At 35.8% G+C, this 21613-nt stretch overlaps 1 protein-coding gene across 1 annotated transcript in view; it reads right to left on the bottom strand.

Annotated features, from left to right (window-relative positions):
- Positions 1–1132: 1132 nt before the first annotated feature.
- Positions 1133–21613, bottom strand: part of LOC109101862 (bifunctional heparan sulfate N-deacetylase/N-sulfotransferase 3-like) — a 40107-nt gene continuing 19626 nt past the window's right edge. The window contains exons 5-11 of the mRNA XM_042716637.1: positions 9783–9965; positions 8868–8964; positions 8133–8256; positions 6863–7037; positions 5338–5508; positions 5139–5248; positions 1133–1203 (exon numbers count right to left, since the gene is read on the bottom strand). Coding sequence (XP_042572571.1) covers positions 1149–1203; positions 5139–5248; positions 5338–5508; positions 6863–7037; positions 8133–8256; positions 8868–8964; positions 9783–9965 — 915 coding nt within the window. The 3' untranslated portion in view covers positions 1133–1148. The remainder of the gene's footprint in view (positions 1204–5138; positions 5249–5337; positions 5509–6862; positions 7038–8132; positions 8257–8867; positions 8965–9782; positions 9966–21613) is intronic.

The raw sequence follows: 21613 nt of genomic DNA, 5'->3' as shown, positions 1-21613 counted from the left end.
CCGTTTTAAATCTTTCTTGACCCTTATGTCAGATGCATGATATGTAAATGCTTTTCCTAAAGGTGTTTTCCTCAGCACATGGCTTGCGATCCTTAGGGGGGGGAAAAAAGGTAGCGGGGGTCTTCTTATTTGTTACTGTATATGTTAGAAAGTACGTGAGCATTTCCATTTTGCATAAAGATTGGCCTGTGTCTGTTAAAGTTGTTAAAAAAGAGTGCAATAATTCAGGCTAAAAAAACACATTTTGATAAAAATTTTTGCATCCAAAAATCACCGGATCACTTAAGCATCTTTTTTAGTAAGAGCACTGTTTAATAAAACAGGAAACAAAGGAATTTTTGTGTTGTTGTTTTGCTGTACCAAAACATACCAAGACTATTGACATACTACTTAGCACATTACTAAACCATCATTTTTGTGTACCATTACAACCCTAATAGTATATGTACAATGTTATTAAAGGATAGGTCACCATAAAAAAACAAGAACATTCTGTCATAATTTATTCCTCCTCATTCCATTCCAAACCTGTATGAATTTCTTCCTCTGTGGAACACAAAAGAAGAGGTTTTTTGGAAATGTCAGTGTTTTTTTTTGGCCATACAGTGTTTTGAACTCCACTGACTTTTACAGTGTGGACAAAAACAGTTGAAACATTCTTCAGAATATCTTCTTTTGTGTTCATACACTCAGAAAAAAGGTACAAAAGGGTGTACATGTAAGGTATAGGACCTTTAAGTACGAAAGGTGTAGCTTTGAAAAAGTACCTTCCTAGCTTTTGTGAGTGTAGTTTGGAATGACACAAGTGAGTGAATAAATTTTAAGATTTTTTTTTTAGGTGAAAAAAAAAAAACTTAGAAGAAGAAATAGAGAAATAAGAGGTGAGAGTCAGAGATGTTCTGTAGGTATCAGTTATTCAGAACATGAGCTACAGACATGTTAGCTGTTGCAAAATTGAACAGTCAGAGGTCAGAATGAGTTCTCTCTCTCTCTGTGACCCATATTACTCAATGATGGCAGACCTCTATAATGCAGCTGTAATCATTAAAGATTAAAGACTCCATTTTGCTCAAGTTTTTACTGTTGTTAGGTGGTACCTGACCTCAGAGTCCATGGGTGGGTATTTGCGGCCCTCTTCCCCCAAACATTTAGTCCTGCCCCCTTCCAACAGCTGACACCAAAAGCCCCTTCTGAGGATCAAACCTGTGAATAAAGAGAGAACTATTACCATGTACAACAAAAACATCTTTCCAATTTGCATATTCATTGTAATATATAGCCTACTGTATATATTGTTCATCAATCTATATTAAGTCTCTCGATACCTTTCTGATTTCTACACTCAGCAATGGAGGAAATCCGGAAAAACTGAAGAACGTTGCACACACCACACACACACACCACACACACACACACACACACACACACACACACACACACACATATAGATCTGACTGACAGATGTCTGCTGTAACCTTGTCTGTCTGTCAGATGAGACATGGCCTGGTTTGATAGCATTCGAAACACATCGGCAATCTCCAAACAGCTCTCAAGCAAAATGTGATAGAAAGTGTGTGGGTTTGTGTGTGTGTGTGTGTGCTCTCAGCAAAATGTGATAGAAAGAGTGTGTGTGTGTGTTTGTGTTTGTTTCTTTGAAAAGTGGTATGCGGGGGGTTTTTTGAAGAATGAACTACGACACATTTGTGACAGAATTCTCACCGTCTTCTTTTTTTGGTCTCACTTAATCTCCTTCTTTCTTCTTCCTGCCTCTACAGTTTTTCTTAGAATTCTGTGTTTAGTCTCAGTCCAGAAAAATACAGAGAGAATAAAAGAACATCCTAGGCCTTTTTTTCTAACTCTGGGCACTTTTATATCCCCAGGTGATTTATTTTAAAAACAAGACTTTATTTATTTTATTTGTTACTTTATGAGTGTCATATAAATTGCTTTGAAACTTATACGCTCTATGTTTTTTTTAGCAAGTGTAAAAAACAATTGCCTTGGTTGCACCCTTAAGTATTTATTATTTCATAGGTGATAATCTAATAAAAAAATTAATAGGTTAGTGTACAATAATTTATATACATTTAAAAGTTTATAAAAATCTTTATCAAAAACAATAATATTTAATCCATCTGTAATTTTGTCAAAATATGCATTCAAGCTGATCTGCTCAGTAAATGTAGATTCTTTATTTATAAATCAAAGCCAGACAGAATGTTTAACAAACATCTTTGGATTATTTGTGTGATACAATCAACAAGCACCAGCTGAGGATGCAGGCCAGTGGCTGAAATGGTTTTTTTACTACCGAATTACTGCAAATTTGTATTTTTCTTTCTTGATTGCAAGTGAAGCCACAAAAAGAAGTGATAGTAACTGAAACTGACAGAAAACAAGAAAAAGTAGAAACAGGCATGTTGGGAGACTGAGAGAGAGAAACAGAAGAGATGTGTGGAGAGATGAACTGAGGAAAAGACTCAAAACAGAGGGAGGTTTTATTAATAAAAAGCCAAAGATTGATGGAGCTGTCTGCGGTAGAGAACACATGCAGAGACTCACAGAATGTTCAAACGAGAAAGAGAGAGACCAGAGAGAAAGAGAGAGAGAGAGAGAGCGAGAGAGAGAGATAAACAGAGAGAGAGAGAGAGAGAGAGAGAGACACTGAAATAGACTACATCTGACACAGTTAATACTGAGTTGAATGTTTTGGTCTCTTATATCAATGGCTGTAGAATGAAAAATGTGACACAACCATTGCTTCATTTCAAAATACCACAGTTTCTTTCTTCTTTTTTTGCCACAATGAATTTTAGGTTGTTTAGGACCCACTAAAAATATCTTATATTTATTCATTTTTCATTAATCATAGTGTGCATTATTTTAAAGAAAATATTTATTTTTATGATTAAAAATTCTAATTAATTTTAATTTTGATAATTTTCTGTCCCAAAGTTGAGATGAGCGAATGTCATTTACACTTGATTGTATTTCATGAAATATATTAAATGTATTACAATAGGATTCGTACATATGGTCCAAAACAACATTTTGTCATACTTGCTAAAGATGGGTGAAAAATAGGAGAAAAAGTACCTGCCACAAACATTTCTTGCCATTTATTATTTAAAAAGAAGGCAAAGTCCTATATATATATATATTTATTTTTTGGTATGTTCGGCTATTTTTATAGCCATGAATTTCACATTTTTAATAAAAAATATATTATTTTCTTCATTTTTGTGGTTTCATGTGAGGAATATTCCACGTGTTGCCACATGGTGTTCTGGGAGAAAGAAGAAAAAAAAACTTCTGGTATCAGATAAACTTCTCCGGTAAAAGTTGTTTTAAGTCATGAGTTGTGACAGATGTTTTCTTTTTGGCAATCTGTATGAAATTGATTTGAGTCGCAAGTTATAACAGCAAGAGTCAGTTCAAACATGACTGAACATGCTGAGTGTTCATTCTGAAATATTAATTAGTAGAAGGCATGGCCTCATCCTCTGACAGGTGGTTTTTCAGCCACTAAGAAGCATTGTTTGGCAATGAACCACACATAAAATTGTTGTCTTGCACACATGCAAATTGTAAGAATGTACATGACACTTTAAGAGCAATCTAACACAAAGAGAGAAAGTGTCAGATGCCTAACAAGCTGTTTTTAATTGGAGAGGCCAGATGAAGTTAATCTTCTTGCTCTCATGCTGTGTTAATGGCTACAGCCAGATTATAACAATTAATCTCATTTAGGATCTGTACAGATTATACAGGCATCAACTGCTGGGAACATGGATCTATCAACTCATTTTATCAGCTGATTCTCAAACACATGGGACCAGGGACAGCATGGATGACAGGCTCGCTCCTGTTTCATATCTCTGGATGAGCCTGTATCCATCTGTGTGTGTGTATGGTTTCGTTTGTGTATCCAAGTATGGACCAAATGTTTTCTCAGTGATGGTAAAACCTAAAAAACTACCATCTCTGGACCTACAGTCAAAGCAAAAATTATTCAGACACCAGACATAATTTTTAATATATTTTTTTTTACTAGTGGGTGCAGGACACTATAGTTCATGAATGTAAGTGAGGATAGCAACATAAAGTGAAGTATGACATATTATACCCCCAAATTCTTCATACAGTGGACTACCAGTGAAACTTGGGATCAAAAATTATTCAGACACTTTGACCTGACCATGTTTTGCTTAAGTGTTTTTCTTTAATTGCTAATGCAAATTTTTGACATCACAGACTGAACAAAATTAAGCACTGCTTGGAAATCGGTTGCCCTAAACTGGTTTGATCTAATTGTGTACTTAAAGTTAACAGCTGAATAATTTTTGGTTGATTGTAATCCCTTACATACCTTTCTATAAGAGTTATCTGACGTTGTCAATTTGAATTTGTTCTGACACAGTTTAATTCTGAGTTCTTGTCATATTTTATTACAATTTTCTAAACTATATTTATTTAAATGTTATTTTATTTTTGGTTAATGTTGTAGTTTTTTGTTTGAATTTTGGTTTGACTGTACATCACATAGCTGCATTGGAGAAACTTATTATTTGTAGAGCTGTCAAAGTTAATGCATGCAATTTAATAAATAGGTTTTGTGCTTAACACTTATTGAATTTGATATTATAACTGTTCATTAATTTTCAACAAAGTCACCAGCAAAATGTCACCAATTAGTGAAACAACATTATTCACTTAAAATGTTAATGCAAACACCAGAGGAGGACTTTTTATAATAATAATAATAATAATAATAATAATAATAATAATAATAATGATAATAATAATGATTTCTGTGACACTGAAGACTGCAGTAATGGTTGCTGAAAAATAATAAAATAAATGTTTAAATAAATGAAAATAGAAAATTATTTGATATTGTAATAATATTTCACTATTTGACCGTTTTTGTTGTATTCTTGATGAAATAAACACAGTCATGGTGGGCACAAGAAACATAACATTTTAACAACCCCAAACTTTTGAATGGTAGTGTACTTATTAAACTTATGAAAACAGCAAAGAAATTCATGTTTTGGGATATTATAGAATAACTGCAATTATGCAAATTTGGGAGGTCCCAACTTGATATAAAATGTTTATGTGTGTGTGACCCTTACGTGAGTGCCTGGGAGTAGTTGTAATAGGGAGTGACACCCAGAAATTTCTGAAGCTCGTCCATCACTTTAGCTGGGTCATTCCTCAGCTGCTGTCCATCAATAATTATCAGCTGCAGGAAAAGACAGACAGGAAGTACACAATTCAAAAAATGTGCGGTAAAAATACTGAAATCAGCAAGAGTTGGTCCAGATTGGTTACCTGGTTTGGAGGGTAGTATGTGAGCCATCTCTCCAGGTGTGTGGCATAGAGTCCAGGTACGAGACAGCGGTTCTGGAGAGAGCGCAGCTCAGGTGGAGCAAGCTGGTCTGCTGAAATTACTTCGTAGAAACTAAACTGCAATGCTGCTAGGTCCTCATGAGCCCTCTGATGCTGCCAGTGAAATTAAAACCTTTTTACAAACCAAAACCAACTGCACAGTGATTTCAATATTATTCAAAATGATTATAAAACAATCTCAACTCCACATGTATTATTTGTTAAGTAGTCATGTAATAAGCAAGATAATGTACAGGGCTTCAATTGTATTTAATCTGGAATATTCTTTTAATCCATTAGATGAGATCAAAAAATCTTTCTTTTCAGGTTCTTGTGGTGAGCGGTAGCAGCTTCATGCGGTGCCCTCCTGTGCATGTTGTTGATGAGATTTCTGCCTCACACAAACTTGCGTTTACACCCAGTGATGTTCTCACTCACACTTGCACATATTCAGTCTCTCCACAGTATCACACATGAACATGTGCACGCTTGCTTCCTACGGAAATCCACCAAGCACACCGACACGCATACACAAAATACATGATTTCATGTATTTAAGCTGTGTATATATTACTTTGCACTAAATCAGTGAAAATGTGTAATAAAGGTGTAAGAAAATATCAAACACAGTGCCATCTATAGGTCAGAAAGAGTAATGTGTATCTGTACATATATTTTTTGAGCTCCCTTCAGATGCTAAATGTTTTTTTTTTTGGCTCTATGGATGAATTTATATTGCCTTTTTATTTAAAATTCAAACTAGCCAGCTCTCCTAAAGTAAAGTCTCCTAAAGTAAACATGCACAATACTTTCTGATTTAGCTTCATATTTTTGAATATAATTATGGAAATAATATATTTATAATAACACAAATATAACAATATGAATATAAGACATGAGTGTGTTTTTTGTTCCTTAATATAATAATAAATGCCTCCTGTTTATTTTTTGGCATTTATTAAGCTGCATTTGAGTAATTCTGCACAGCATATTCATTCTCATTCTCATGTACCTATTACATTAAAGTTTGATGTATTCTGATGTATTGGTTTGATAGCTTGACTTTTCACAGCTGCCACTGGAGTAGCTTTGCAAAGCAATCAGAATTATCTTTGTCTGGATATGTATGATATAAAAGACTACTCCACTCAAAATAGCTATTTTCTATTTTAATCTTTTATTCATATACTAGCAAGCTGATTTGGTGCTCAATTAAAATTTGCAAGTATATATTTTTTCCTAGTATAGCTACTTTTTTTCTTAAAAAAAAATAATAATATTGAAGAGTAGTGTACATAATCAAAATATGAATTAATCCTAATTAATAATGGAAAACTCTTGTGCATGTCAACATGGTCAAAGGCATTAACTTTTTTTTTTTTTTGTACAGCGGTCTCTTTCAGCCATCCACACAACTCTGATTGGTCAATTCTACTAGTCTTTGCTTTGTGATTGGTCAGTGTCATACCTGGTACCAGCTGTATGCCCTGTCTGAAGGGTTAATCAGCAGAGTAAGGATTTTGGCTTTAGGCAATAGAGCAGCAGCTCGTTTGGGCGTCTCCTCAGAAGGAAAGTAATTTGCGCTCTTCTCAAACAGGAAATCTGTGCTGACATTAGAGGGTACAGGAAAGAACTCCATGTACCTTTGAAAAGAGAGGTGTATTAAGTTAGAGAAAACTCACAAAAGACAAATTCAAACACAAGCATACGTGTCATTTACAGTGGGACATTTTGCTACAGAAGATTCTGTCCTCACCCCTTTATGAAAAGTGCTTGCGGCAGGAATATATCTAGGTCAATGACAAATAAGACTATCCAAGATAAAAAAAGGCAAAATCTTTAAAACAAGTAAAACATATCCCTTACACCTTTTGTATGGAGCCCTGCACAACATATTGTGTCCACAAATTAAGAATTTGTTCCTACAACTTATTAATTTATTCCCTAGTTTTACATAAATCATGGCCATGTTGTACTAATTTGTTCCTCAAGGGAACAAATTAGTAAAGTGTGGCCACATTTCACCTAAAATGAAGGAACAAATTAATTAAATGTGTCCATGAATTAATAAGTCATGGAAGTGAATTTGTAATTCATGGCATGCCATGTGTGTGGCTCTGTACATGTTAGTGTACACTTTTATTATTTAAAAAATTTTGTTAATTTGGTTTATTAAAAATTCTAAATATTAATAATTAATAAACATCTTGTAATTAATTGGTTGCCACAAGACATTAAGACTAGACAAACAATTTATAATATAATAATATTTTATCAACTGACCTATAAAACCCTAAAATTGACAGTAGCAGATGAAGAAATTAAATTTTCCCGACAAAAAATATGCTACAAACATATTTAAACACTTAAATCTGAGAATAACTGCTCCTACAAATGACTGTGTAATAAGAACTTAAGAATAGCAATTCAAACAGAAAGAGATATTTAAATGATTTTTAAACATTTCAATTTGTAATAATATTGTTTATATTAAACGTTTGACTTTGAAAAGAAACAATACTCCAGATCTGTCTTCCAGATCAATACATTACATAAAGTATTTACCAAAACAGTGGAAGATCAGGTTTAATTATTTGTGCTTTGACCTACTTAATATTAATGAGCTACGCCTTAACCACTTACGTGATGTCATAACCATATATTCCTCCAAAAACATTTTAACAAGTGAAACCCACGCACAAATGTGTCTGGTGCACAGGAACACACTTCACACCCACCAGTCGATGCCTTTGTGGTAGTTGTTGGTGTTGAAAAACTGAACTTCCTCGAATGTTTTCACACTGGGAAAGTTGCTGGAGATAAAGGGATGCATGATCAGGAAGAGGTAGAGTGCTGTCGTCCCTGATGAGAGAGAGAGAGAGAGAGAGAGAGAGAGAGAGAGAGGGAGAGGTGAAGAGAGAAAGGAGGAGGGCAGGAGAGAAAGGAAGAAGGAGGAGAAGTAAATCAACGAGCCCTTCCCCTGCTAATGATGAAATTATATGTGCAGCTGATAGCGCTGAAGAGAAACATTTTAGGTCTGGAGATTCAGCCCACAGACCGAGAAACTAAGAGACATGGGATCAATACACCATTTACCTTATGGATTTTTTTTTCTGTGTGTGTTGCAAGTTTGTGATACAGCAGGAAAGAAGATGAGTGCAGAGAGGAGAAGTGTTTAACAAGACAGTGTCTTGACACCAATCAAAATCTTACAGCCCCAAAACAGCGCTCTGTCTTTTCCCTTGTTCTACCTCCCCAGCCCTCTGGGGATGTGTCTGTATTGTTCTCCTCTACAGCTGAACGCCGGTGGTTGCACTTTCATCATTTCCAGCGGCACAAGGTGAGATATGAAGCAGGATCAAGGGGAACAGTGAAGCGAGGAGATACCCACGCACGCACACACACGCGGCTTTGAAGCCCTACAAAAGGAAAGACGGAAGAAACATGCTCTCGTAACGGAAGAACAGAATTACCTGTTTTCTGAGGCCCGACCACCATAAACTTGGGCAGCCTGTCGCAGGTCTTCTCTTTGGACCAGATGTCCTTATGCCGTTTATCATCGCATGGGTTCTGAAGAACAATATCATAAATGAGATCAGGTGTAAAGTTCTATCAAATAAATACAGGATCTATTAACAGAAGCACAGAGACAGTGGACGAGACAAGGTCTGCAACTTGACGCCTACAGTATATGGAGATCATCTTCAGATTTCATACGACAGATTTTAATAGATATTCTAGAGCCCTATTTAGATGGTATTTGTTTTCAGGGCGTACAGTATCTGTTTAAAGTAATTTTTTACCGCAGATGTGTCATCAATTTACACATGAACAAATCACCTAAAACATTTTTTAGTTCAGTAACTATTATGTAAACTGTACTAGCAACGCTTTAACACCTATATGCTGCATCTTTTCAGTATAAAACATAGTTGGAGCAACCAAACAAAAATAAGCTAAAATTGTGCAAAACCCCCATAAATTTAAGCGTTGTCCCTGTGAGAAGTTGTAAAGTGCATCTTTTCATTTTCTGGTGGCTTTTCATGGGTCAACATTCACTTGAGACACATGGAGTGCTTGATGTACAACAGTTACAAGGCCTACAGGTCACAGAGAGTGGGCTTTTTATGTCAGTTTGCACAAAATTGCTTTTACCTGTGATAATTTCTTGAGGACATTTTATGTAAGGTAAAAGAGGCTGTATTCTTAAAAGCAATCATAAAATAAGCCTCAAATTATTGACTGGTATCCATAGAAATAAAATAAAATAAAAAATAGGTTGGGAACTGTTTTGAAAAGAAGTGACTTATGCTCACCATGAATGCATTTATTTCATATCGATTAAATGTTAATGAAAATAGTTTGAGGATATGGTTCATATGACTGACCTGCCATAGCGGAGGTCTCTGTTCTGGGAAGAGTGTGAAGTACTTGTTTGCGAGCTGCAGGGGAGGAAGTGTGTGTAGCCTCAGGTTGGTCCAGCATTTCAGGAAGTTAGCCAGGTTAGTGAACGTATACAAGCTCAAGCGGTCGTTCCCATAGTTGGAAAGATGAGTCATAAATATACTGATCTACAGAGAGGAAGAAAAAGAGAAATTGAGTTTTCATTCATTCATCATCAGTAAACAGCAGCCTCTGCTATTATAACATTTCCGCTAATATAACAATCCTCTACACTGCGAGTAAATCACTTGCATATGCGACTAAATTTTCATTCTGGTGACTAAATGATGTCATATATTAGCCAATGGCTAATACATTCTCAGATTTTACTCGCCAGTGTGTGAGTTGGCCCATAGGAAAAAAATTATTGCTCAGTGGTTGCTTTTTCTAAGCTCAGGAGACTTAGATGAGATTCTCATATATCTCTTATTTTAGTATCAACAGCATTTCAGATGTTTCTCCTAAAATTCCTTAGGAGAAATGGAAGTAGACACAAATGAGACATGAGAAATATTTGAGAAAATAAGAGTCAAAACAGAGAATGTGTTGGAAGAAACAGAATATCTCTTTATTGTCTTGCTGCAATCTCTATCAAGACTCCATTATAGGAATATTTTATTGATCAATGGTTGCTCTTTCTAACCTCAGGAAACTTAGTTGTGATTCTCATGTATTTCTCATTTTAGTCTCAACAGTGTCTCAGATGTTTCTCCTAAAAATTCTTAGGATAAATAAAAATAGACACAACTGAGACATGAGAAGGTTCTGAAAGGAGGGAGTGTTGTGATTCTCATATATGTATAATTGTTATATTTATTTTTTGTTTTTTTTTATTATATTGCTAGACCCCATTATAAAAACATTTTACTGCTCAGAGGTTGCTGTTGCTTTTTTATTGCAATGGGGGTTTTCACCTTTAATGGTCAGGACAGTAGGAGTAGAGACAGGAAACAATTGGACTTGGTAAGTACCTTTAGCTGGGATTCGAACCCGTGTTGTTTGAGGCACAGTTGTGCATCATGTAGATGCGCTCCCCACAAGGCTATGGCTCTGACAGATGTTACTCTACGCTCAGGATACTAAGTGTGATTCTCTTATATGTCTCATTGAGATATCAGCTTTGTCTTAAGATGTCTTCAGTTTTATTTTAGGAGAAACATTAAACTTTTACTAATATTGTAAATAATAACTATTGTTTATATAGCATTAAACATTTCAGAATATCAAGGGTTACTAGTTTAAATGTTTAAATTTATCTTCAATGTCCAGCATTGTATACACCACATTTTACAAACACACTAGAAAGGACTTAGATGTACAAGATGTTTAGTATAAGAGCAATACCTTTTTTTAACAAATGTAAAACTAGTGTCCTAGTTTCTTTTTTTATTTAGTATTAAAATTTTGTCTTGTACAGCCCATTTTTGCATGTTAAATCACTGTGCAATAAAACACTGTCTACATAAAACAACTTCAAATATGACAATTCATCTATTGTCTTTGATTGAAATGTGGATAAATGACATTGAAGCTAACCAGAGGGAAGAAAAATAAAACAAAAAAGAGATCTCTTTACCGTTTCAAATATTTCTCCTTAGCTAGAGACTCTGGATCTCTCACATTTGTCTCCTTTCAAGCTTTAGAAGAGAAATCAACAACATCACACTGTGCTCAGATATTTCTCCTTAGCTAAAGACTCTGGTGGTCTCACATTTGTCTTCTCCAAAGTTTCAAGTTAGATCTCAACAGCATCACACGATATGCTCAGATATTTCTTCTAGTCTAAAGACTCTGGTGGTCTCAGATTTGTCTTATTTTCAGATTTATATTAGAGCTCAACAACTTTACACACTGTGCTCTGATGTTTCTCCTTAGCTAGAGACTCTGGATCTCTCACATTTGTCTCCTTTAAAGCTTTAGAAGAGATCTCAACAACATCACACACTGTGGTCTGATATTTCTCCTTAGCTAGAGACTCTGGTTCTCTCACATTTGTCTCCTCAAAAGTCTAGAAAAGGTCTCAACAACATCACACACTGTGCTCAGATACACTAAACTCGAGAGTGCTCACATTTGTCTCCTCTAAATTTCAGAAGTGATCTCAATAATTTTACAATGTGCACCAAGTCTAATGCCTCAATATTAGCTCAAACAATTCTTCCATGTATTAATAATCAAATTAGTCAATTAATAATCAAGGCATTTTTGTGCCCTTCAGCAAAGAAAGCTCCAGGGTTACATTTTCTGTAGATCAGTTTTGATTAAGGCATCCGGTACATTACTATTTCCGACAACAAATTATGTGCCTACATACATAAACATTGTCCTATAAAAAGTAACATTACCCTTATTTCTGCATAATTTCTCTCTCAATGTAGCCTTTAACTCGGAATTATTGATCCCCCCCCCCTTTTATTTAGTGCCTTGGCTTGACGCACACTTTGTAAAGTTGCTTAGATCTCTTCTAAAGCTTTACAGGAGACAAATATGAGACCCCCAGATTATTTAGCTAAAGAGTCAAATCTGAGCACAGTGTGTGATGTTGTTGAGATCTATTCTAAAGCTTTAAAGGAGACAAATGTGAGAGATCCAGAGTCTCTAGCTAAGGAGAAATATCTGAGCACAGTGTGTGATGTTGTTAAGATCTCTTTTAAAGCTATAAAAGAGATAAATGTGAGAGATCCAGAGTCTCTAGGTAGGGAGAAATATCTGAGCACAGTGTGTGATGCTTTTGAGATCTTGTTTGAAACTTTGGAGGAGAAAAATGCGAGACCACCAGAGTTTTTAGACTAGGAGAAATATCTGAGCACAGTGTATGATGTTGTTGAGATCTCTTTTAAAGTTTTAAAGGAGACCACTGTGAGAATGTTAGAGTTTTTGTCTCAGGTTTGAGAAGCAGGAGACCCAAGCAAAAATCTCCATTCGATAAAGTAACCTCATTTCTGTCTAGGAGAAATATTTGAGATGTTAAAGATATCTCACTTTTGATTTTTCTTTCCTATGGGGGAGGCTAAGTATAAGTTTAGGACAGATATATTTTCACTCGCGAACACTCTCTAGTACTTCAGAGTTTCACTCTCCGTCAAGTAATCTGTGCTATTTTTCAGTCCATCTGAATGGATGCGCCTGTATTTGACGTATCGTAAACTCTAGTGTGAAGGTGCACGACTCACCGTCGATTTCTCTCACACACGCAGAGCGAGAGACAGAGAGAGAGAGAGAGAGAGAGAGAGAGAGAGAGAGAGACAGAGAGAGAGAATTGATGCACTACATGTAAACAATAGTTCCTTTGGAATTTTTCAGCTTTTAAGAACTGCCGGGTTTTCTTGTAGTTTGCGGGACTAATGCGCAAACGGCAAGCTCATTGGCTGGCGCTCAACTATTATAGTCCCTGTTTTGATTTCAGCAAATGCACACAACCTGATTAATATCCATAAATCCAGCAGCTTGTTAATCCTTAGTGCATTTCATATTGTTCTTATTAGTAGAATTCGTATCATTATTATCAGTATTTCTTTTTTCCCCAATTTATTTTTTTACAGAAACACTGAATGACCAAAAAAGCACCACCACCAGTGCTAAATTCAGTTAAAATGACTAATATGCATACATGGTTATCAAGTTTTAATTCTAAATACTAAAATTCTATCATTAAATAAGACTTGATTATCATATTACAATACTTGACTGACTGATGTTAAGAGTGTTCTTTCAAATATAAAAAAACTGTGCCATTTTACAAACATATTATGTCTGGCGAGTAAACTAAGAAATTTACTAGCCAATAGTGATTCAATTGCAAAGCTGTCTGTAGAGGGTTGTATAATGAAATATGCAGATGTTGAGGTGATGTTGATCATTTGGTTTGGTGGCAGTCTTTGATAAAGGCTAAATGTCGCTTAGCAACCCTATACTCTGCACTGGGGTGTGCTGATTTCCTGTGTCTGGCCCTTTATGGGGTGGTTCAGAGCACCCCTGGGGCACATTCAATTACAGCAGGCTGATCAGCGGTCTTTCATGTGAGGTAAGCCCAGTGGATGCGTCCACTTCATGTGGAGTGGAGCTGTAATTCTGATGTAATACACTAAAGTAAGGTCACTCGCGGACAGTGTCTGTGGAGATTAGGATCAATACAATTAACAAGGGTCTGCGGAGAGAAGAGAAAAGATGAGAGGAGTGAGGAGGGAAAGACAGGAAAAAAAGAAGAGCGACGAAGTTTTATTGGGTCTCTATGCTTGACTGGTTTAGTAGGTTGCATTGCGAGAGGAGAGGAGAGGAGAGGAGAGGAGAGGGAATACGTGGCCTAGTTTAAAACAGACACTCCCGGTAATGCCAGGCAGGGCTGACGCTAAAATTCACCTGACCCAGGACAAAGTTTTTATCACCCATATTTCACACATTCATCCAGGTGCAATGAGTAGTGCTATGAGATAGGGGCCCTTAGGGGCCTCCCCTCGTCACAGGGTCTGGGACAGCATTCCCAGATGTCCCTCCTCAATGACGGCCTTGAAGCTAGGCATCCTTCACTTTTACAATAAAATCTTATATAAACCTTAAAGCTAGACTAATAATTGATTTATATGTTTTTACTTTTATATCTGTACTTTTATATCAGATTCTCCCATATCGGCCTATAAAGAATGGTACCTGATAATGCCATAAAACATTGTGAATTAAACAAGAAACAATAGTGCTCACAAGCAAAACAATGCTGCATAATGCCATTAATAATTACAATAATAATGTATACACTCCTGTTCAAAAGTCTGGGGTTCTTAAGAAATTATGCATTCAATTGATCAAAGGGACAATTAAGATCTTTCTATTCAACATGGAATCCTGAATTTTTTTTATCACAGTTTCCACAAAAATATTCAGCACAACTGCTTTCAACACTAAACAATAGATAAAATAATGTTAATAAAGGAAAACAATAATAAATGCTTATTTAGCACCCTATCATCATATTAGAATGATTTCTGAAGGATCACATGGCACTGAAGACCGGAGTAATGTCTGCTGAAAATTCAGCTTTGCCATCACAGAAATAAATTACATTTTAAAATATACTGAAATAAACAATTATTGGAAATTGTAATAATATTTCACAATTTTACTCTTTTGATTAAAAAACAAAAACAAAACAATGCAACCTTGGTGAGCGTAAGAGAAAATCTTATCATCCCCAAACCTTTTAATGGTAATGAATACAGTATATAATAATAATAATAATAACAGATAGCACAACAATTACATAAAAGTAAAGTGCAATATGAAATGAAATAATGTAAACAATTACTATTACCATATTATTATATACTGTATATAAATAAAATATAGTAATAAAGATATTATGTTTTTATCTTTGCAATGATCATTTTCTTTTTATTTTGTCAAAAAGGAGAAATAGAAATGAAAAAATGGTTCTGTATTTTTATTACAAGCAGAAAAGCAATATTAATAATGGTTGTTAAACAAAAAATACCATGAACCAGCAAAAGGCAGCAGAAGTCAATCAGAAGCTGCACAAGCTGTACAGCCAACTAAGCATCCACACGTTTTAGCAGAACTTTACCACTGACATCAATCCATTTTCCATATAACTCTTAAATCTATCTAGAAATAAGAACTGCTATATTATTTAACTGTTAATTATTTGAAGGTAAAAGAGAAGACAATGATCCATTAGAGCACACTGTCTCCTCTAGACTAAAAGTGTTTTATAATCAGCCAGGATCTGGTTGGAGCGTGTAATGGACTCTGTATCAGGGCCTAAGTGCCGCTCCCTCAGAAGGCTGCTGTGGATGTGTTGGAGGCACGGCAATGGCAGCAGGCTCTGATTGATGGATGGGATGCTAGGTGACCGTGAGCAGGGTGGGGAATATTTATGGGATAATGAGACAAGTTTAGCAGCTTCTGTCACACTGGCATGCTTTATGCTGGGCCGGTGTAACACACACACTCTAGCGTACACACACGCAGCCGCCAAATTCAATTTAACCCTCACGGGAAAACGAATGGGACCCCTGATATTAAAAAGATGTCAAGCATTATAAAGTATTTTGGTGGGATTGTGGTGAATGTTCGCCTTCGCTCCACACACATAAGAACACAGGCTTTTCCCATATGTACAACATCAATCTGACCACTGAACAAGTTCTGCTGTACCACAAACAGACTGATCAAGATATGATTTATGCTGTGCTTTCATCAATCAATAACAAACACACACATAAGCTTTGTAAGATAGACACCAGAAACCAACAACCCCTACACATACACACAGCCATAGGTTGTATGATTCATTTTACCTTGTGCTAGCAGGCAGGGTAAAGAAAGAGAGCAAGCAAAAAGAGGATAAGAGAGTGAGTGAGAAAAAAAAAAGCGTCCTTAAAGGATCTCAGGTCCAAAGGCATCTATCCTGCTTGTACAACACACACTTGAGAATGGCAGCACAAGCCACCATTTTAACAGCTAAATTTGGACTACCTATTGAACATGCACACACACACAGCGAAAGGATCTTAAGGGTTCCAAACAGATGTTCCTTCTGGAAGAGGTTCAGGACCTGACAGAATTATAAATCACTAGCCTGGAAAAGACATGAAAATTTAACCAGCAAACACATATGCAATCACAAACACACACACACACACACACACACACACACACACACACACACACACACACACACACACACACACACACACACACACACACACACACACACACACACACACACAAGCATGAGAGCCTCCAATTACCACTTCTCACCTTTCACTGTGACTATGGGCATTAAAGGCTAGTGTTTCAGAAAGGTTACTTAAATTGGAATGTGAAGTTAACACAAGGGGCATAATATCTACTAGTTACTGTAACTACAATTTGCTTGCATCATTTGTTCGACTTAGACTTAAGCTTTCTGTAATGAGAAGTCACTTAAATGGCAGCAAAACTACATTTCAATAGAGTTTAAACAGAAGAACAGGACATACAATAAATAAACTATTAATACATTTAAAACAACTTAATCTAAAATTAGTAAGTGGCAATAAGTAAAAAAAAATAAGCAATAAAAATGTACAAAAAAATAGTATATTTATTTATGCATATAACAAATATTAAACAACCACATCTCAAATTAGTAAGTGGCAATAAGTAAAAAAAACCCTAATAAAATAAACAGTATTTTACTAATTTATTTAATGTATTTATTAATTTATTACTATCACATATTATTAATAATTATATTATTATATTATATAGTTATAATTGTAACTGTATAATTATTATATTGATAATTTTATTCATACCGTTACTTCTGCGATAATTACTTTATATTTGGGATTACGTTTCAGTTAAAGCCAGATTCATGCTATACAATTCTGGCCACAATTTTATCTGTCTGAGACAAATTTTGATCCACCAACAGCTGGTTAATTGCATGCAATAAATGTAAGTTTAATCATGGAACACACAAATACTCAGTAACCAGGCTAAGTTGTAACATACAGCTTGTGCCCTTGGACAATCAAACTAACAAACAAACACAAACCCAGACACAGCTAAGAGCAGGAAAAGTCATACTTTTCTCCATTCGTCTATAGGCAACAATCAATTTGACTAGAAAAACTACAATTCTTATACTATAAGTTGCTTTTTCCATCTTGATATTAATTAACCAGTTTTAATGTTGTATCATACTGCAGTTTTGTCAGTATAAATATCTATTCTATTCTATTCTATTCTATTCTATTCTATTCTATTCTATTCTATTCTATTCTATTCTATTCTATTCTCCATATACAGTACACCTGCAAAATCCAACTTGATTTTCTGTTCTTTGTAGTATTAATCTTGACCTACTTGTTCAGATTGGTGCTACAAGATTATCACATGTACTTATAATGACTTGGCCTGACCATGGCATTTACACACACACACACACACACACACACACACACACACACACACACACACACACACACACACACACACACACACACACACACACACACACACACACACACTTCCTCTGCCAGCATATTATATTAAAGGAACAGTTCACCCAAAACTGTTAACTGCTGCTGCAACAAGATCGAGTCAGTGAGCTGAACTGGAGAATTTTCCAGAAGTCAGTCTGATTCATGAAACAGTGATTGAGACTTTGTGAAGTAGATCAACCAGTTTCATTTAAAAAAAATGACATTCACTTCATGGGTTCAAAAGACTTGGGTAGGTTTCCCCAAAACGTTCTTATCGCTAAGTAGTTCTTAACCTATTCCTTAACCTCTCTCTTAATGTTATGGCACGATTCCCGACACGTTCGTACGCTAAGTATATCTTCTGTAAGTCACACTTTCGTAAGGTTGGTCTGGACCATTCGTAAGCTTTCTCTTAGCGTTGTTTGAGCTCAAGACGCTAGTCGCCGCCAACTTTGCAGCAGTCTTTAGAAATCAGCGCAGCGCAGTACAAGTCCAACTATGGTATGTTGACAATGTTGTGGCTCAAAAATGATTTTATGTTATGGACATTTTAAGACTAATAATCAAAATATGTTCGCAATGAATACAGGCAGGCCTATTTATGAAGTTGACTTTATTTGGTATCAGAACTAATATGGTGGTAATTAGCCTAGGCTATTTCGTAATGTCATTAAAGCGTTTAAATTGGCAGTCACTTTTGATAATTAAAATCTGGCAAACCATTTGGCTCTAAATGGCTAAGATCTATAAATGGGTAAGCATGGTGGTGTCCAGTAAGCGACCAACTATGGCAGCGATCCAACGTATCCTTGTATTGAATCAAAGACGGCGCCGGCAGCGGAGCTGTTTAGTCCATGTCAATTTTTTTATTCGGCAAAACTTAAGCCCTTTTGACATTTTGCCTGACGTATTAAAAAAACATCGCCTCCCAAGACAACTCATTATGGAGCTGCTGGACCTTCTCAGACCTGCGCTTGCCAGGCTAACGCGGAGGAATTTTGCTTTGAGCCCTGAAGTCCAGCTGCTTGCAGCGCTAAGGTTTTTTGCTACAGGGAGCTTCATCGAGGTCATGGGAGAGGGCTACGGCCTAAGCAAGACCTCGGTGTGGAGGTGCGTCCACATTGTCACCAACGCCCTTCTGCGCCATGCAGGGGAATTCTGATTGTAAAGTACCTTACCATCAATATAAAAGTGTATTACATATTTTTTAGAAGTCGTTAAACCCATGTCAAGAAGCGGCACAAGTGGCACAACGGGATAAGGAGGGTGGATGATTAGCGAGGGATACCCGGTTCGTCTAACCGTCACAACATATCGTGTGAACATATTACTGACAATTTGATAATTTAATTAATAGTCTATATTTTATGGATAACTATGTTAAAATAAATGTTACTGGAAAAATTTGAGGAATGCTTAATTTGCATAGAACGTGTTGTCTATCTTAACGCCGTAATGCACCTTCGCGTGAAGTTGAAAATCGATTCCTGAGCAATCGATGCCAACTTATTCAGCACCTTCACTTGGGACAGCGCCTTTGTAACGTCGGACGTAAGAGGGCAGCGTGTTAAGAAGCTTCCTAAGGGACACTTCGGGGAACACACTTAGGAACATAAACAACTTTGGTAAGATGTATCTTTCGAGTCTTCTTACCGCGCTAAGAGTGAGCGTTATCGGGAAACCGGGCATTCACTTCATGGGTTCAAAAGACTTGGACTCTTATCATGATTTGCCATCATTTTTTTAATGATTAATAGCTTCGCAGTCTAGTATAGTTCTTTAAAAATTGTGATTTTGCATTTCATGCATCAAGGTTGGACAAAATTGAGCAATGCAGGTAGAATTTTCATGTTTGTATATTCTGATGCTATTCTACAGCTGTTTCATTCACAGCTAAATGTACTGACACAGTTTAATATAGATTAAAAAAATAGTGGTGCTGAACAACCACTTTGTTGTTTGTATCATTCTCTAACTTTCCCTAAGATAGCATAACTTAACACTCAGAATCACACACACACATACCATCAGCTCATTTAACAGGAGAGTCCAGCTGGAAAATTTTGTCCTCAAGCGTCATTCCTCTCTTTCTGTCCTTTATGCTTTCTCTCTCTTGCTTAGACACAAACAAACACATATTCCTTCTCTCTTTTTCTCTGATTTGACACCCTTCCATTTACTGTGCAAACTGCTTAGTTCCGCTTATAGTCGCTCTCTCAGTGCTGCTGTTCTATGACCATCCATTATCAGGATAATTGAAAGTTGACATCAACATACATAATGATCTCAGCTGAACTTGTTGTGTTGCTCTTAAAGGATCAGCTAAAAAATAAAAAAGAAATTAATCACCCATATTTTTGTTCAAAACTCTGGTATTTTTCCTGGGAAAATAGAATATATCTTATGAATAATTTCCAATTAATTTACCTAATGATCTGCCACAGTCTAATCGATCGGTCCTGCTACACAAATTATATTTACACTTCTCATAATAACATAACATTGCATTTTGCATCATAGTTTTGGCAAAGCATGTCAATCAAACTAAAATCAAAATTGTGATATGGATTAGTGTGCATATGAAATACAAAAGGCTGCAATTTAATTAAGTATATAGACTGTTGCACTGTGTGTTCCAGCCTGATGCAATGCATCAGGGCCGGCTCCAGACATGGGCAGGGGTGGCCTGAGCCCACCCAAATGACTGTCTTGCCCACCCAATCAGAATTAGATAAAGATTACGTTCATTTTTTTGTGCATAGATTAAAACTAATCTGAAGGTGACTGTATTTTGAGAAGTTTTAGATATAGCTTGAGACTGTCCAAACAATCATAAAATAAGTCCAGAAAATTTCAGCATATTTTTTTTATTAGCTGAATGTAAGGCGTGCTGAATTGACAACAAGTGAAAACAGGCATAAATATTTGCGTGCTATCACGGCGAGTTTGCGAGTTATGAGGAGTTGAATACACAAATATGTATCATGGCCTACCACTGAAATTGCCTGAGCAGTTTTAATGTTCTAAAAAACAAACAAACAAAAAAACATAATTCAATAATGTGCGTTCATTGCATGGACGGGGCACGAGCATATATAAGCGTCTAAAATGCATGGGCTATTATACAGTTGAAAGCTTACCCCTTTTTACTTGCTGTTAATGTGAAATATTGTAATTGTAAACTGTTGATTACAACATTTCACTAGATTTCCAATGAGAAGTGTTTGTAAATGCATGGGCTGTTATACAGTTGATATGGTCCATTATAGTTTTATATATATATATATATATATATATATATATATATACTATATATATATATATATATATATATATATATGATCTGAGAGCTTTGGCTAAGGGGAATATAATATGAAATAAGAGTATATAATTAAATATATTTAGGTCTGTTCTTTTCTCATTGGGAGGGGAATATAATATGAAATAAGAGTATATAATTATTTATGTTTTGGTCGCCCCATGCATACTGTCCTGTTTTCTGGGAAGGGCATAAATGAGGGTAAAATGGAGTGTCAAAAACACAGTGTTCTCCCCTTTGTAACTGATCTTATGCTCTGTTAACCTCATGCTCTCAAACACATACCACACACACACACACACATGTAACTGATCTTATGCACCCCGAGGACCTCAATAATGAATGGGCAGATAAATGAGTTTTTGCCCTTAAAGCCCTCTGGACAGAAAGACAAAGAGAGCACAAGGCATGGTGGAATTTTTTCCTTTTTCAATCAATGCTGTACCAATGTTTTTTCAATGTAATAACATTT

Source organism: Cyprinus carpio, chromosome B1 (assembly GCF_018340385.1).
Source record: "Cyprinus carpio isolate SPL01 chromosome B1, ASM1834038v1, whole genome shotgun sequence".
Taxonomy (NCBI): Eukaryota; Metazoa; Chordata; class Actinopteri; order Cypriniformes; family Cyprinidae; genus Cyprinus; species Cyprinus carpio.
This window is presented reverse-complemented; position numbering and strand designations above follow the sequence as displayed.